The sequence below is a fragment of the Pongo pygmaeus genome, chromosome 5, assembly GCF_028885625.2.
Source record: "Pongo pygmaeus isolate AG05252 chromosome 5, NHGRI_mPonPyg2-v2.0_pri, whole genome shotgun sequence".
Classification (NCBI taxonomy): domain Eukaryota; kingdom Metazoa; phylum Chordata; class Mammalia; order Primates; family Hominidae; genus Pongo; species Pongo pygmaeus.
In genome coordinates, this window is record NC_072378.2 from 47,931,193 (window position 1) to 47,949,603 (window position 18,411).

Consider the following 18,411-nt stretch of genomic DNA (forward strand, 5'->3'; position numbering starts at 1 on the left):
AATAATATGGATTGTTTGCCTCTTGTCTATGAAGTGCTAACTGCAAATAACACATTAATGAACACAGTTTCTCAAGGTCACTAGAACAACTTGCAAAGGTATTTGGGGACTTTATATTTCAAGAGATGAGAAGTTTTCCTATAGCACGCAAAAAACTATTTAAATTACTTAAAAATTTACCATGAGGTCTGGTGAAAGGTGAAATGTGAAAAATTTTACTGTGAACTCTAGGTTAGTTAAAAAATTATGGTTACTGTTTACTTTCTTTTTCCTTTTTTTTTATTTTTTGAGACGGAGTTTTGCTCTGTTGCCCAGGCTGGAGTGCAGTGGCACGATCTCAGCTCACTGCAAGCTCCGCTTCCCAGGTTCGTGCCATTCTCCTGCCTCAGCCTCCTGAGTAGCTGAGACTACAGGCACCCACCACCACGCCCGGCTAATTTTTTTGTATTTTTAGTAGAGATGGGGTTTCACCGTGTTAGCCAGGATGGTCTCGTTCTCCTGACCTCGTGATCCGCCTGCCTCAGCCTCCCAAAGTGCTGGGATTACAGGCATGAGCCTCCACGTCCAGTCTGTTTGCTTTCTTTGGCTTCTTTTATTATAAAAACTATAATAAAAAATCAGATACAAATTATTAATTGCTTTAGGAAGGGGAAAAAAACTTACACAGATGTAACTTTGTTATTTGAAGACTCAATTATTTTATCTACTTGATGGTTATGTCTGTTTTGTACCTTTCCATGCTATTGGTTGCATGTAATGTGCTTCTTTTGTTGTTTTGGGGGTGAAGTTAGATTACTTTTTGTCTTGATAAACAATTTCATAGATCCACAAATGTCAGAGCTGAGGTAACTGTAGTGGTTTTCTAGTTCTGCATTGTAATTTTATGGCCCAGGAAATTGATTCCTAGAGAATTTCAGTGAAATAACTAGATAATGACAACTGTACCAGAACATAAGTTTTCTGACTTCCAGTACAGCTGATATTTCTGTTGTAGCATGACATCTTTCTTTACAAAGAGTTTATTTGGAGATCATGATTTGATGCAGTGAAATTCTTCCTGTCCAGATTACTTCTTAGAATTCTCCTTTGTTGTCCTCTCTCCTTAGAATCCTTGTATCACCAAATCCTACTTTGTTAGTAAAACTGTTTTCCTTGCTCTAGAATATCTGCCACATCTGTCCCACCTTCTTGTATCTTACTCATATTTCATTGTATAACTGTTATTTCTTCTTTGACGCCTTCCATATCTGCTCCAATGCAAACCTGTCCTTTCTAATTTTTGAAATGTTTGTAGTTTATATTAAATATTTTACTCTTATTATGTATTCAAGTTTTATCACTAATTTTTTTCTAGTGTGTGTGTTTTCTTCTCAAGTTCTGTTCTTTAAGTGTGCGTTTAAATTATTAAGAAAAATCTTGTTAGGATTGTTGGTGATAGGCTATTGATGGAATGTAGACGCTCTTGTGATAATATCGGTTGACCATGATGCCATATAGTTAGACCTAGATATTTGTTTATTAATTCATTCAAAAATATGTAGCAGATACTGCTGTGGTTTGAATTATGGTTGTTTCCAAAATTCATGTTGAAATTTAATTTCCATTGTGGTAATATTAATAGGTAGGATCTTTTTGAGAAATGAATAAGTCATGAGGGCTGTGCTCTCATGAATGGGTTAGTGCCTTATGAAAGGGCAGGAGGGTATTAGCTTAGGCCCTTTTTTGCCCTTCTGACATGTGATGACATAGCAAGAGGGCTCTCACCAGATATAAAGTCTGCTGGCACTTTGATCTTGGATTTCTCAGACTCCAGAAAAGTGAGAAGTAAATTTGTACTATCTTCATTACCTAGTGTCAGGTATTTTGTTATAGCAGCACAAATAAACCATATCAGATACTTAGAATAAGCCAGTCCCTATGCTGGGTGCTGGGTGGATTACAGAAGCGAAGAGGGGGTGGTAAATACAGGGTGCTAGAGTAGCACAAAAGAAGAGTATTTAATTTAGAAAGCTATTTGTGGCTGGGCGTGGTGGCTCACGCCTGTAATCCTAGCACTTTGGGAGGCTGAGGCGGGTGGATCACCTGAGGTCAGGAGTTTGAGACCAGCCTGACTAACATGGTGAAACCCTGCCTGTACTAAAAATACAAAAATTAGCTGGGCATGGTGGTGCTCGCCTGTAATCCCAGCTACTCAGGAGGCTGAGGCAGGAGAATCGCTTGAACTCGGGAGGTGGAGGTTGCAGCGAGCTGAAATTGCGCCACCGTACTCCAGCCTGGGCAACAGAGCAAGACTCTGTCTCAAAAAAAAAAGAAAAAGAAAAAAGAAAAAAAAGGAAAAGAAAGCTATTTGGGAGTGTCTTCTAAGCTGAGAAGTGAAGATGAGTTGAAGGTGGGCTTCATGGATGAAAGTAAATTTCCTTGACAAAAGAAACAGTACATTTAAGTGTGAGATGGAATAGGGTATTCCATTTTCAAGGAATTAAAGATCAGGGTGACTGAATTATTGGGTACAAGATCGAGAACCACCTTTAAGATCTTGTTAAAGTGCACACTCTGATTCAAAATTCAGTCTGCTAGGGCTACCATAACAAAATACCACACACTTAGTAGCTTAAACATCAGATTTATCTTCTCACAGTTTTGGACGATTAGAAGTCCAAGATCAAGGTGCTGTCAGGGTTGGTTTCTGGTGATGACCCTCTTCTGGCTTGTAGAGGACCACTGTCTCCTTGTTTTCTCACTTGGTCTTTACTTTGTATTGGAGGGTTGGGGAGGGCAATGGTGGGCTGATGACTCTTCCTCTTTTGTAAGGATACTAGTCCTATCTCATTAGGGTGTTACACTTAGGACCTCATTTAACCCTATTTACCACCCCCACAAAGGCACTATTGCCAAACACATTGGGTGTTAGGGTTTCAATATATGAATTTTGAGGGAACTTTTTATTCAGTTCCTAGTAAGTAGATGTGGGGTGGAGCTTGAGATACTACATATCTCACAAGCTCCCAGGTTACACTGTTGCTGCTGGTCTAAGAAACACACTTTGAGTATCAAGAAGTAGTCAACTATTCCTGGTTATCTACCCATAGCTGTTTAATGATTCACTTTTGAAGATGGGAGTGAGTCTGAGTTCTCAGTTCTTAGAGCTTGAAAAAGGCTGAGAACACAAGCGTGAATGGTTATAAATGATCATTTCTGAATAAATGAAGCTTGTTTGAAAAGCTAAAGTAAAATTATCTTCACATAAATGAGTTTCATTTTTAGCTGTCTGAAAATAGTTATTAAAGAAGATAAAATAAATTTGAGATTTGTACATCTTACTGCTTCTTTCTATAGTCGTAAAAGTACTAATTTTAAGTAGTATTCCCAGACTTGATTAGGAGGTAGTCTGAAAATCACTAGCCTAGAGGACTTGTCTATGATGAATTTGTTGTGCCAAAAGTGTCTTTTATTGTCGGTTTTTTAGTCTCAAAAATGGTAATGGGTATTTGGATATTTTGCTTTTGTGTAAATGGTGGGATAAGATGTATAAACAGATTTTGTTGCCTGAAGGCTTAATATTTGTAGTGTGGGGCTTGGGGTAAAAAGCTAACCAAGGCTGATTGTGATTAGCAGTTTAGAATGCTCATATGTTCTGTTTTTATTTATTTATATAAGTCCTGTGACTATAAACGTGGCATGCAAATATACTGTTTTAAAAAATGATCATTCTTAATCTAATTTCTTATTATGTTACTTTCTTTAGAGACCAAGAAGCGTCAGTGTAAAGTTCTTTTTGAGTACATTCCACAAAATGAGGATGAACTGGTGCTGAAAGTGGGAGATATTATTGATATTAATGAAGAGGTAAGGAAAAAATGTGTTACAGATAAAATAGTAATGGAATTGATGCTGTGGATTTTAGAAAAATTAATTGTAAGAATATTAGTCTTTTGTGAGAACTGTTGTCACTTTAAAAAAAAATGGTATAGAGTTTCTTTACTCATCCTTGCTGTATTTATGTATGTATTTGTATTTCCTGCCTTTAGGAATAAAAATGCCCCCTTAAAGCTAAAAATTAATGAAATCTAAGTAGTTAAGAATGTAAACAAGCCTTTTCTTTGATTCTGAATTTACCATAGGCAAAAAGCAGTGAAATAGAAGGAATTTTGCCTTAGAAGGAATACAAAGCAAAATCTTTTTAAAAGCTTTACCATGTTTGTATTATCACATTCAAATATTAATAAAAATACTTTCCTACATTTTGATATCTTAGAAGGGGATTTTAAAATATTTTAAAAATAGATCATGGACAGGAGGCAGGACTAGATTGCAGCTCCCACTGGGATAGACAGAGCAGCATGTGGAGGCTCACATCGTGAACTTTTGCTCCAGAACGACTGCAGGAATACGTTAGGAAAGCTGAGAGAACCCACAGACCCTCTGAAGGAAGCCAGCTGCTCCTGCAGGACCTGGGAGACACCCCAAATGCTCAGTCACAGCAAGATCTCCCCAAGGAGAGTCTGAGATCAGAAATGCCTAGCCCTGCCTGCACCTAATGGTCCTTCCCTACCCACCCTAGTAACTGATGACAAAGGGCATATACTCTTGGGAGTTCTAAGGCCCCGCCTATCACCTGTTCCTCCCCATACTACATAGCTGATGCTCTCTTGAAAGTGCCACCTCCCAGCAGGAGACCAACCAGCACAAAAATAGTGCATTAAACAGCCAGAGCTAAGGACCTTCACAGAGTTCATTTCAATACCCCGCCCGCCGGCCCCAACCACCACTTCCACCAGAGCAGGTGCTGGTATCCACGGCTAAGAGACCTACAGATGGTTCACATCATGGGACTCTGTGCAGATAACCCCCAGTACCAGCCCGGAGCCTGGTAGACTTGCTATGTGGCAAAAGAGAGATAATCTCTACAGTTCGACTCTCAGGAAGCCACATCCCTAGGAAAAGAGGGAGAGTACTACATAAAGGAGCACCCATGGGACAAAAAGAATCTGAACAGCCTTGAGCCTTACACTTCCCTCTGACAGAGTCTACCCAAATGAGAAGGAATCAGAAAACCAACTCTGGTAATATGGCAAAACAAGGTTCTTTACCACCCCCCAAAAATCACACTAGCTCACCAGCAAAGTATCCAAACCAAGAAGAAATCCCTGATTTACCTGAAAAAGAATTCAGAAGGTAAGTTATTTAGCTAATCAGGGAGGCATCAGAGAAAGACGAAGCCCAGTTTAAGGAAATCAAAAAAATAATACAAGAAGTGAAGGGAGAAATATTCAATGAAATAGATACCATAAATAAAAAATAATCAAAACTTCAGGAAACAATGGATGCACTTGCAGAAATGCAAAACGCTCTGGAAAGTTTCAGCAATAGAATTGAACAAGCAGAAGAAATAACTTCAGAGCTTGAAGACATGGTTTTTGAATTAGCCCAATCCAGCAAAGACAAAGAATAAGAAAATATGAACCAAGCCCCCAAGAAGTCTGGGATTATGTTAAACGACCAAACCTAAGAATAATTGGCCTTCTTGAGGAAGAAGAGAAATCTAAAAGTTTAAAAAAAAATTGGGGGAATAATCAGAAAAACTTACCCAGCCTTGCTATAGACCTAGACATCCAAATATAAGAAGTTTAAGGACACCTGGGAAATTTATCACAAAAAGATTATTGCCTGGGCACATTGTCATCAGGTTATAATTGGCTTTCCTGAGGAAGAAGAGAAATCTAAAAGTTTAAAAAACATATTTGGGGGAATAATCAGAAAAACTTCCCTGGCCTTGCCAGAGACCTAGACATCCAAATATAGGAAGTTTAAAGGACACCTCGGAAATGTATCACAAAAAGATTATCACCTGGGCACATTGTCATCAGGTTATCTAAAGTTAAGATGGAGGAAAGAATCTTAAGAGCTGTGAGGCAGAAGTACCAGGTAACCTATAAAGGACAGTCTATCAGATTAACAGCAGATTTCTCAGCAGAAACCATACAAGCTAGAAGGGATTGGGGTCCTATCTTGAGCCTCCTCAACAAAACAATTATCAGCCAAGAATTTTGTATCCAGCAAAACTTAGCTTCATAAATAAAGGAAACATACAGTCTTTTTCAGACAAACAAATGCTGAGAGAATTCACCACTACCAAGCCAGTACTATAAGAACTGCTAAAAGGAGCTCTAAATCTTGAAGCAAATCCTAGAAACACATCAAAACAGAACCTCTTTGAAGCATAAATCTCACAGGACCTATAAAACAAAAATGGAAGTTAAAAAGCAAAGACAAAAAACAAAAAAACCAAGGTATATAGGCAACAAATACTACGATGAATGGAATGGTATCTCACATCTCAATACTAATGTTGAGTGTAAATGGCCTAAATGCTCCATTTGAAAGATACAGAATTGCAGAATGGACAGGAATTCAACAACCCTCTGCTGCCTTCAAGAGACTCACTTAACACATAAGGAATCATAAACTTAAAGATGTAGAGAAAGACATTTCATGCAAATGGACAGCAGGAGTAGCTATGCTTATATCAGACAAAACAAACTTTAAATCAACAGCAGTTTAAAAAGACAAAGAGGGACATTACATAATCTTAAAAGGCCTTGTCCAAGAAGAAAGTATCACAATTCTATATATATATGCACCTAACACTGGAGCTCTTTAATTTATAAGACAGTTAGTAATAGGCCTAAGAAATGAGATAGTAACACAATAATAGTGGGGGACTTCAGTACTCCACTGACAGCATTAGACAGGTCATCAAGACAAAGTCAACAAAGAAACAGTGAATTTAAACTATATCCTGGAACAAATGGAGTTAACAGATACTTATACAGCATTCTACACAACAACCACAGAATATACATTCTATTCAACAGTGCATGTTCTTTCTCCAAGATAGACCATATGATAGGCCACAAAATGAGCCTCAGTAAATTTAAGAAAATTTAAATTATATCAAGCACTCTCACACACCACAGTGAAATAAAACTGGAAATCAACTCCAAAAGGAGCCTTGAAAACCATGCAAATACGTGGAAATTAAATAACCTACCCCTGAATGATCATTGGGTCAGAAATGAAGTCCAGATGGAAATTAAAAAATTCTTTTTACTGAACAACAATAGTGACACACCTTTCAAAACCTCTGGGATACAGCAAAGGCAGTGCTAAGAGGAAAGTTAATAACCTAACTTTTAACTTAAAAGTCAACTTAAAAGTTAAAAGTTGATGCCTACATCAAAGACTGTGAAAGAGCACAGACAGACAATTTAAGGTCACCTCAAGGAATGAGAGAAAGAAGAACAAACCAAACCCAAACTCAGCAGAAGAAAAGAAATAACCAAGATCAGAGCAGAACTAAGTAAAATTGGAACAAACAGAAAATACAAAAGATAAATGAAACAAAAAACTGGTTTTTTGAAAAGATAAATAAGAATGATAGGCCATTAACAAGGTTAACCAAGAAGAGAGAAAATCCAAATAAGCTCAGTTGGAAACAAAGCAGGAGATATTACAATTGACACCACAGAAATACAAAAGATCATTCAAGGCTGCTATGAACTTTTTTCTGTGCAAAAACTAGAAAACCTAGAGGAGATGGCTGAATTCCTGTAAAGATACAATCCTTCTTGATTAAATCAGGAAGAATTACATTTGCTGAACAGAACAATAACAAGCAGCGAGGTTGAAATGGTAATTAAAAAATTACCAACAACAACAAAAAAGATCCAGGACCAGACGAATTCACACCAGAATTCTACCAGACATTCAAATAATTGGTACCAATCCTGTTGACACTATTTCACAAGATAGAGAGAAGGAAGCCTCCCTAAATCATTCTGTGAAGCTAGTATCATCCTAATACCAACACCAGGAAAGGACATAACAAAAAAAGAAAACTACAGACCAATATCCCTGATGAACATAGACGCTAAAATCCTTAACAAAGTACTAGCTAACTGAATCCAACAACATATCAAAAAGATAATGCACCATTATCAAGTGGGTTTCATATCAGGGATGCAGGGATAGTTTAACATACGCAAATCAGTAAATGTGATACGTCACATAAACAGAATTAAAAACAAAAATCACATGATCGTCTCAATAGATGCAGAAAAAGCATTCGACAAAATCCAGCATCCTTTATCATTAAAACTCTCAGCAAAATTGGCATATAAGGGACATACATCAGTGTAATAAAAGCCGTCTGCAAAACCACAGCCAACATAATACTGAATGGGGAAAAATTGAAAGCATTCCCTCTGAGAACTGGAACAAGACAAGGATGCCTGCTCTCACCACTCCTCTTCAACATAGTACTGGAAGTCCTAGCCAGAGCAATTAGACAAGAGAAAGAAATAAAGGGCATCCAACTCGGTAAAGAGGAAGTCACACTGTCACTGTTTGCTGATGATATGATCGTTTACCATGAAAACCCTAAAGACTCCTTCAGAAAGCTCCTAGAACTGATAAAAGAATTCAGCAAAGTTTCCAGGTACAAAATTAATGTACACAAATCAGTAGCTCTTTTATATACCAATAGCAGTCATGCAGAGAATCAAATCAAGAACTCAATGCCTTTTATAATAGCTGCCAAAAAAAAAAATAAGATGCTTAGGAATATACCTAACCAAGGAGTCAAAAGACCTCAACGAGAAAAACTACAAAACCCTGCTGAAAGAAATTATAGACAACAAAAACAAATGGAAACACATCTCATGGTCATGGATGGGTAGAATCAGTATTGTGAAAATGACCATACTGCTAAAAGCAATCTACAGATTCAACAGAATTCCTATACGTACCACCATCATTCTTCACAGAATTAGAAAAAACAATTCTAAAATTCATATGGAACCAAAAAGAGCCTGCATAGCCAAAGCAGGACTAAGCAAAAAGAACAAATCTGGAGACCTCACATTACCTGATTTCAAATTATACTATAAGGCCGTAGTCACCAAAACAGCATGGTACTGGTATAAAATAGGCATATTGACCAATGGAACAGAATAAGAACCCAGAAATAAACCCAAATACTTACAGCTAACTGATCTTCGACAAAGCAAACAAAAACATAAAGTGGGGAAAGGACATCCTTTTCAACAAGTGGTGTTGGAATAATTGGCTAGCCACATGCAGGAGAATGAAACTGGATCCTCATCTCTCACCTTATACAAAAATCAACTCAAGATGGATCAAGGACTTAAATCTAAGACCTGAAACTATAAAAATTCTTGAAGATAACATTGGAAAAACCCTTCTAGACATTGACTTTGGCAAGGATTTTGTGACCAAGAACCCAAAAGCAAATGCACTAAAAACAGAGATAAATAGCTATGACCTAATTAAAGAGCTTTTGTATGGCAAAAGAAACAGCAGAGTAAACAGACCACAGAGTGGGAGAAAATCTTCACAACCTATACATCTGACAAAGGACTACTATCCAGAATCTACAATGAACTCAAACAAATTAGCAAGAAAAAAAAATCCCATCAAAAAGTGGGCTAAAGACACGAATAGACAGTTTTCAAAAGAAGATATGCAATGACCAACAAACATATGAAGACATGTTCAACATCAGCAATTATCAGGGAAATGTAAATCAAAACCACAATGTGATACCACCTTACTCCTGCAAGAATGACCATTAAAAAAAAAAAAAATAGATGTTGGTGTGAATGTGGTGAACAGGGAACACTTCTATACTTCTGGTGGGAATGTAAACTAGTACAGCCACTATGGAAAACAGTGTGGAGATTCATTTGAGAACTAAAAGTAGAACTATCACTTAATCCAGCAATCCCACTACAATCCCAGAGGAAAAGAACTCATTATATGAAAAAGATAGTTGCACACGCATGTTTATAGCAGCACAGTTCACAATTGCAAAAATGTGGAACCAACCTTAATGCCCATCAATCAATGAGTGGATAAAGAAACTGTGGTATGTATATATGTGCTGGAATACTACTCAGCCATAAAAAGGAATGATTTCATGGCATTTGCAGCGACCTGGATGAGATTGGAGACTATTATTCTAAGTGAAGTAACTCAGGAATGAAAAACCAAACATCATATGTTCTCACTTGTAAGTGGGAGCTAAGCTATGAGGATGCAAAGGCATAAGAATGACACAATGGAATTTGGGGCCTCGGGGGGAGAGGGTGGGAAGGGGATGAGGGATAAAAGACTACAAATTGGGTGCAGTGTATACTCCTCAAGTGATGGGTGCACCAGAATCTCACAAATCACCACTAAAGAACTTACTTATGTAACCTAACATCACCAGTTCCCCAATAACCTATGGAAATAAAAAAAAATTTTAAATAATTTTTCACATCTCTGCTTTTATCATTTGAAGGAGTATTAAAGTTTAATTTCACAGCTGAAGGTCATGTTTTCAACATGTATGTTTTGATACCATGTATTATAGCACAGATTGATTTTGTGTCAAAACACTCTGTAATGTAATTTATCACTAGTGTTTTTATGTTTATACAAACTTAGATTGTGTTTGTACAAAAGGCTGTTCTATTTTATTTTCACTTGGTTGCAGTAATAATAGTTAACACTTCTTGAGCTTATGTTATGTTTGAAGCATTGTGCTGAGAGTTTCACATTTATTATATCCTTGAAAGTTTTAAAAAACCTAAGAAGATAGGTATTTTTATCCCCATTGTACATAGGAAGAGACTCAATCAAGGAAGATAAGTGGTGGCTGTTTTAGTTACTGTTGCTGCATACCAAGCCATCCCAAACTTGGTGGCAAAGAATAACGGTTGTATTATGCCTGTGAGTCAAGAATTCAGATGGGGTATAGCCCAAATGGCTTGTCTGGGGCCCTTAGCTGGAAAGATTCAATGGTGGGGTCTCTTGGAATAATAGGAAGTTTTTTTCACTCACATGTCTGGTGCCTAGAAACCTTGAAGACTGTAACTGCCAATTGGAGAGCCATTATGTTAGCCTTTCCATTTGGGTTGACTTTCTTACAGTATAGGCATCTCAAGGTCGTCGGACTTATTATATGGCAGTTCACAGCTCTTAAGTGCAAGCATTTTAGCACATGTTAGCTTTATTGCCGTTTACAAACTAGCATCTGTTGGTTACAAGTGAGTCATAAGCCACCAAGATTTAAGGGGTAGGGAACAGAGACCACCACTTCTTGGTGGGAGGAGTGTCAATGTCACAATTGTAGGATGAGAGATCTTCTTGCAGCCATCTAAGTCTGAATTTCAATCCTTGCAGTCTATTTTTAAAAATTTTTTAATTTTTTTATTTCAATAGGTTTTTGGGGAACAGGTGGTGTTTGGTTAGATGAATACATTCTTTAGTGGTGATTCCTGAGATTTTGGTGCACCCATCACCTGAGCAGTGCACACTGTACCCAATGTGTAGTCTTTTATCCCTCGCCACCCCCATTCTTTCCCCCCAAGTCCCCAAAGTCCAATGTATCATTCTTAAACCTTTGCATCCTCATAGCTTAGCTCCCACATATGAGTGAGAACATACGATGATTGGTTTTCCATTCCTGAGTTACTTCACTTAGAATAATAGTCTCCAGTTCCATCCATGTTGCTGCGAATGCCATTATTTTGTTCCTTTTTATGGCTGAGTAGTGTTCCATGATGTGTGTATATATATACCACATATTTTTAAATCCACTTGTTGATTGATAGGCATTTGGGCTGGTTCTATATTTTTGCAATTGCAAATTGTCATGCAGTCTATTTTTGTGGTTTTTTTTTTTTTTTTTTTACCACTGTACTACTTTGCCTGCTAAGAATTCTTTAACCCTAACTCCTCAATTGTTGCCAGTTGGGGTTCTAGGTATAGATAATAGACAGCTGATGTTTCTCTCCCTTTGTTGTATCTTCTAGTTTGGTCTACATCTAGTTTGGATCACTTCCAGTTCTTTGGTGCTTCCTTAAGTCTGATAAAAATTCTGGTCACTTCATGCTTTACTGCCTTCCCTTTCTCCCTCAGACAGCTTGTATTCTAGCACCCATTTTGTATTTTAGCTATACCTTCCATGAATAAATCATTTATTTTTAAGTCACTATAGTTTTACTTTTATTCAGCCTTTGATACCACATTGTTTTTGTCATTTCCTTTTAGGGGGGAGCATTTTTTTTTTATTCTTTCAAGCCCTTTCTATTTGTTCCTAACAGCATTTTGTTCATATGTTAGTTATAGTACCTCTTACATTGTATTGTAGCCATCTGTTTATTGTTTGTTTTTTTCTTTAAATGTTTTATTGAAGAACAGGGATTTCTCCTATGCAAGTTTGAATCTTTCCCTAGTAGTTAACACCATGACTAACACATATTGGCTGTTAGATGACTAACTTAGTAAAAGGTTGCCTACCTTTTATGAGATGGAAAACAATTAAAAATATTTTAAACAAGAAATAGATCTTTTTCTAGCTATATTGTGTGTAGTGCTGCTAAGTAAAATTTGACAGTGAATAGTTTACTCTTTTTTAAATTTTTTTTTTTTTTTTTTTTTTTTGAGCTGGAGTCTCAGTATGTTGCTCAGGGTGGAGAGCAGTGGTGCCATCTCAGCTCACTGCAACCTCAGCTTCTCAGGTTCAACTGATTCTCCTGCCTCAGCTTCCCATGTAGATGGGACTATAGGCGTGCACCACCACACCTGGCTAATTTGTTTCTTTTTTTTTTTTTTTTTTTATATATTTTTAGTAGAGATGGGGTTTCACCATGTTGGCCAGGCTGGTCTCAAACTCCTGACCTCAGGTGATCTGTCTGCCTTGGCCTTCCAAAGCGCTGGGATTATAGACATGAGCCAGTGAACCTGGCCTAAAAAATTGTTTTTAACCTGTGAGCACTCCTTAATATCCATATCAGAAACTATACATTTTTAAAGTTATTAAATATTAAATAATTTCATAGAAATTGAGTAATCTTATTGGTAAGGGTAAGTGTTTTTCTGAAGTGTTTGATTCATGAGGATATATCTGTTTGGAGGAAGGTGTTTAGTGGAGCTTGACATCTGGGTTTTTAAAAGTAGGAAATTATTATACTTAAGCTAAGAATCACTGTTCAAGTAATAGGTTTAGCAATTTTCTGTGCCATTTAGGAAGTTATGTTTATTTTCTTTTTTCTTTTTTTGAGACAGGGTCTCCTCTGTCACCTGAGCTGGAGTCCAGTGGCACAATTGGGCTCAGCCTCCCCAGTAGCTGGGACTACAGGCGCGAACCACCATGCCCAGCTAACTTTCGTGGTTTTTTTAGAGATGGGATTTCATCACGTTGCCCAGGCTGCTCTCAAACTCCTGGTCAAGCAGTCTGCCTACCTTGGGCTCTCAAAGTGCTGGCATTACAGACCTGAGCCACTGTGCCTGGCCAGGAAGTTACATTCTTAGAATCATCAAATTTTTTTCAAATAAAAAATTTCCAAATACTTTAAATAATATACAAATCAAGGCTTAGTAGTGTTTACGAGTGACATTCCAGAAGCTATATACTTCTTGCTGTTAATACAGTATATATGGTTATCTGATACTTTCATGAAAACTACGTCATAGATTGTGATTGATTACAGATTCTCATTGTAAATGTGCAAAGTGCTGTTGATGTATGATTAATCCCAAATATGAGTAATACACTAAAATTTAATCCACTTAAAATATATTTTCTTCATTGTGTTTTAAATTTTAAAGGGTTATTTCATAGTGCCAATTTTGTGCCCATTTGCTTTTGCAGCTTAATTTTCCCATAGGGTGACGATTTTCACTTAACAGAAGTTGTTTTTACTTTTGAATTGTGAACTTTTTCAGGTAGAAGAAGGCTGGTGGAGTGGAACCCTGAATAACAAGTTGGGATTGTTTCCCTCAAATTTTGTGAAAGAGTTAGAGGTAACAGATGATGGTGAAACTCATGAAGCCCAGGACGATTCAGGTAGACTGTTTTTTAAAATTTTTAATTGATTTAAATAAACTTTATATATCATCTAGTGTTTTATTTTGTATTTTTTGAAACTCTGTTCTTTCTTTTGAACTTTCAGTCAGCTTCAGTTAGTCTACTTTAAAAAAGCAAATTATGGTGGGGACCTAAACTGAATTAAATATCTAGTCCAATAATTTAATATTTTTCTTTCTGATTTCTGCTTTAACCTTAAGTGAATCTTTAGTACCCTGAATTTAAAATGATTCATCTTAGGTTATCTGATTTCTTCCTAGTAAAGATATATTTATATATATTTTTGGTCTGCTGAGTTTGCAAATGGCCTGTTTAATACTTCAGAAATTTTAGAAAGAAACAACCTTACTTTTGTTATTTGCTGTATTCACATAATAGATTTTGTTTATTCTGGGCAGCCAAATGTCATTTAGTTATTTTGTGATGTTAGTTATTTAGAGACTCACCCACAAATTCTTTCTTAATTTGCTCACCATTTAAGAGTATGATTGACAAAATTTTACCCCAAAGCTAGATTTAAATTTTGTTACTTTTAAGAATTGCTGTTGGAATTAGGAGAGTTTTGTTTTGTTTTCCAAAAGAGGTCTTGAATTTACAAGTGGAAATGTAGGGATAAGAATATGTTTTTCTTGATGGAAATGTATATGTAGTGAGAATTTTCGGGGATTTGCATTAGCTAATATTATTTGGCAATTTTATGATTAGATGGATTTATAGATATTAGGAGTAGATCATAACCTTAAGGTTGCCAGTATCATTGGTTTGTTTTTAGAACTGGCTTAATGCAAATATATGAAAACTAAATATTAAAAATAATGAGATGAAGTTGTAAGATTGCTCAGACTGCTTATGTACTGAATACTTTTCATTGTGTCCCCATGCGACACTTATATGTTTTAATCTGTCTTTACATACAAGATCATACTAAGGTGTTAGTCTTCCATGATGGCAGAAACTATGTTTTGGTTGTCTTTGCTTAACTGTGGTTTTTTTGTTTGCAAAACAGGAATAATTTTTTTTTTTTAACGTGAAAGGGCTGTTTCCTGAATTGACAGGTAGTTTCTAAGCATAATGTTTGCAGCATCGTAGGTTGTTGTGAGCTATTAGTTTTTTTTTTTTTTGCTTTCATTTATCAGTACTTTCAGTGTCTTACATATGGAAGAGTACAAATTTTGAAATTAAGTAGGAAAACATAAAGTTGGTATAGCAAATGGGTTTATAAACCTCAGTGCACTCAGTGGTAAGAGAATGCAATTTTTTTTTTTTAATTATACTTTAAGTTCTGGGATACATGTACTGAACGTGCAGGTTTGTTACATAAGTATACATGTGCCATGGTGGTTTACACCTATCAACCCGTCATCTACATTAGGTATTTCTCCTAATGCTATCCTTCCACTTGCGCCACCCCCCCACCCCTGCTGACAGGCCCCAGTGTGTGATGTTCCCCTCCCTGTGCCCATATGTTCTTATTGTTCACCTCCCATTTATGAGTGAGAACATATGGTGTTTGGTTTTCTGTTCGTGAGAATGATGGTTTCCAGCTTCATTCATGACCCTGCAAAGGACATGAACTCATTCTTTTTTTTTAATTTTGTTTTTTGAGACAAAGTTTTACTCTTGTTGCCCAGGCTAGACTGCAATGATGCAATCTTGGTCCACCACAACCTCCCCCTCCCAGGTTCAAGTGATTCTCCTGCCTCAGCCTCCCAAGCAGCTGGGATTACAGGCATGTGCCACCACGCCCAGCTAATTTTTTGTATTTTTAGTAGAGATGGGGTTTCTCCATGTTGGTCAGGCTGGTCTTGAACCCCCGACCTCAGGTGATCCGCCCACCTCGGCCTCCCAAAGTGCTGAGATTACAGGCGGGAGCCACTGTGCCCAGCTGAACTCATTCTTTTTTATGGCTGCATAGTATTCCGTGGTGTATATGTGCCACATTTTCTTTATCCAGTCTAACATCAATGGGCATTTGGGTGGGTTCCAAGTCTTTGCTATTGTAAATAGTGCTGCATTAAACATATGTGTGCATGTGTCTTTATAGTAGAATTATTTATAATCCTTTGGGTGTATACCCAGTAATGGGATTGCTGGGTCAAATGGTATTTCTAGTTCTAGATCCTTTGAGGAATTGCCACACTGTCTTCCACAATGGTTGAACTAATTTACACTCCCATGAACAGTGTACAAGCATTCCCATTTCTCCACATCCTCTCCAGCATCTGTGGTTTCCTGACTTTTTAATGATCGCCATTCTAACTGGCATGAGATGGTAGCTCATCGTGATTTTGATTTGCATTTCTCTGATGGCTAGTGATGGTGAGCTTTTTTTCATAGGTTTGTTGGCCGCATAAATGTCGTCTTTTGAAAAGTGTCTGTTCATAGCCTTTGCCCACCTTTTGATGGGTTTTTTTTTTCTTGTAAATATGTTTAAGTTCTTTGTAGATTCTGGATATTAGCTCTTTGTCAGATGGATAGATTGCAAACATTTTCTCCCATTCTGTAGGTTGCCTGTTCACTCTGATGATAGTTTCTTTTGCTGTGCCAAAGCTCTTTAGTTTAATTAGATCCCATTTGTCAATTTTGGCTTTTGTTGCCATTGCTTTTGGTGTTTTAGTCATGAAGTCTTTGCCCATGCCTATGTCCTGAATGGTATTGCCTAGGTTTTCTTCTACGGTTTTTATGGATTTTGGTCTTACATTTAAATCTCTAACCCATCTTGAGTTAATTTTTGTATAAGGTATAAGGAAGGGGTCCAGTTTCAGTTTTCTGTATACGGCTAGCCAGTTTTTCCAACATTTATTAAATAGGGAATCCTTTCCCCATTGCTGGTTTTTGTCAGGTTTGTCAAAGATCAGGTGGTTGTAGATGTGTGGTGTTATTTCTGAGGCCTCTGTTCTGTTCCGTTGGTCTATATATCTTTTTTGGTACCAGACCATGCTGTTTTGGTTACTGTAGCCTTGTATTATAGTTTGAAGTCAGGTAGCATGATGCCTCCAGCTTTGTTCTTTTTGCTTAGGATTGTCTTGGCAATGTGGGCTCTTTTTTGGTTCCATATGAAATATAAAGTAGTTTTTTTCTAATTTTGTGAAGAAAGTCAGTGGTAGCTTGATGGGAATAGCAACAAATCTATAAATTACTTTGGGCAGTATGGCCATTTTCATGATATTGATTATTCCTATCCATTAGCATGGAATGTTTTTCCATTTGTTTGGGTCCTCTCTTATTTCTTTGAGCAGTAGTTTGTAGTTCTCCTTGAAGAGGTCCTTCACATCCCTTGTAAGTTGTATTCCTAGGTATTTTATTCCCTTTGTAGCCATTGTGAATGGGAGTTTGCTCATGATTTGGCTCTCTGTCTTTTATTGGTGTATAGGAATGCTTGTGATTTTTGCTCATTGATTTTGTATGCTGAGACTTTCCTGAAGTTGCTTATCAGCTTAAGGAGATTTTGGGCTGAGATGATGGCGTTTTCTAAATATACAATCATGTCATCTGCGAACAGAGATAATTTTACTTCCTCTCTTCATTTGAATGCCCTTTGTTTCTCTTGCTTGATTGCCCTGGCCAGAACTTCCAATACTATGTTGAATAGGAGTGATGAGAGATGGCATCCTTGTCTTGTGCCGGTTTTCAAAGGGAATGCTTCCAGCTTTTGCCCATTCAGTATGATAATGGCTATGACTTTGTCATAAATAGCTCTTATTATTTTGAGATATGTTCCATCATTAGCTAGTTTGTTGAGTTTTTTAGCATGAAGCAGTGTTGAATTTTATCGAAGGCCTTTTCTGCATCTATTGATATAATTATGCAGTTTTTGTCATTGATTCTGTTTATGTGATGGATTATGTTTATTGATTTGCATATGTTGAACCAGCCTTGCATCCCAGGGATGAAGCCGACTTGATTGTGGTGGATAAGCTTTTTAATGTGCTGCTGGATTTGGTTTGCCAATATTTTATTGAGGATTTTCGCATTGATGTTCATCAGGGATATTGGCCTGAAATTTTCTTTTTTTTTGTTGTGTCCGTGCCAAGTTTTGGTATCAGGATGATGCTGGCATCATAAAATGAGTTACGGAGGAGTCCTTTTTTTGTTGTTTTTTGGAATAGTTTCAGGAGGAATGGTACCAGCTCCTCTTTGTACCTCTTGTAGAATTCGGCTGTGAATCCTTCTAGACCTGAGCTTTTTTTTTGGTTGGTAGGCTATTAATTACTGCTTCAATTTCAAAACTTGTTATTGGTCTATTCAGGGATTTGGCTTCTTCCTGTTTTAGTCTTGGGAAGGTTTATGTGTCCAGGAATTTATCAATTTCTTCTATATTTTCTAGTTTATTTGTGTAGAGGTGTTTATAGTATTCTCTGATGGTAGTTTGTGTTTCTGTGGGATCAGTGGTGATCTCCTCTTTATCATTTTTTATAGTGTCTATGTGATTCTTCTCTCTTTTCTTTATTAGTCTGGCTAATGGTCTCTCTGTT

General features: G+C 37.0%; 1 protein-coding gene across 3 annotated transcripts in view; it reads left to right on the top strand.

Moving 5' to 3' along the window:
* Positions 1 to 18,411, top strand: part of CD2AP (CD2 associated protein) — a 150,921-nt gene that overhangs the window by 61,853 nt on the left and 70,657 nt on the right. For all 3 annotated transcript variants that reach the window (XM_054491073.2, XM_054491075.2, XM_054491074.2), the window contains exons 4-5: positions 3,746 to 3,846; positions 13,795 to 13,915. In XM_054491073.2, coding sequence (XP_054347048.1) covers positions 3,746 to 3,846; positions 13,795 to 13,915 — 222 coding nt within the window. The remainder of the gene's footprint in view (positions 1 to 3,745; positions 3,847 to 13,794; positions 13,916 to 18,411) is intronic.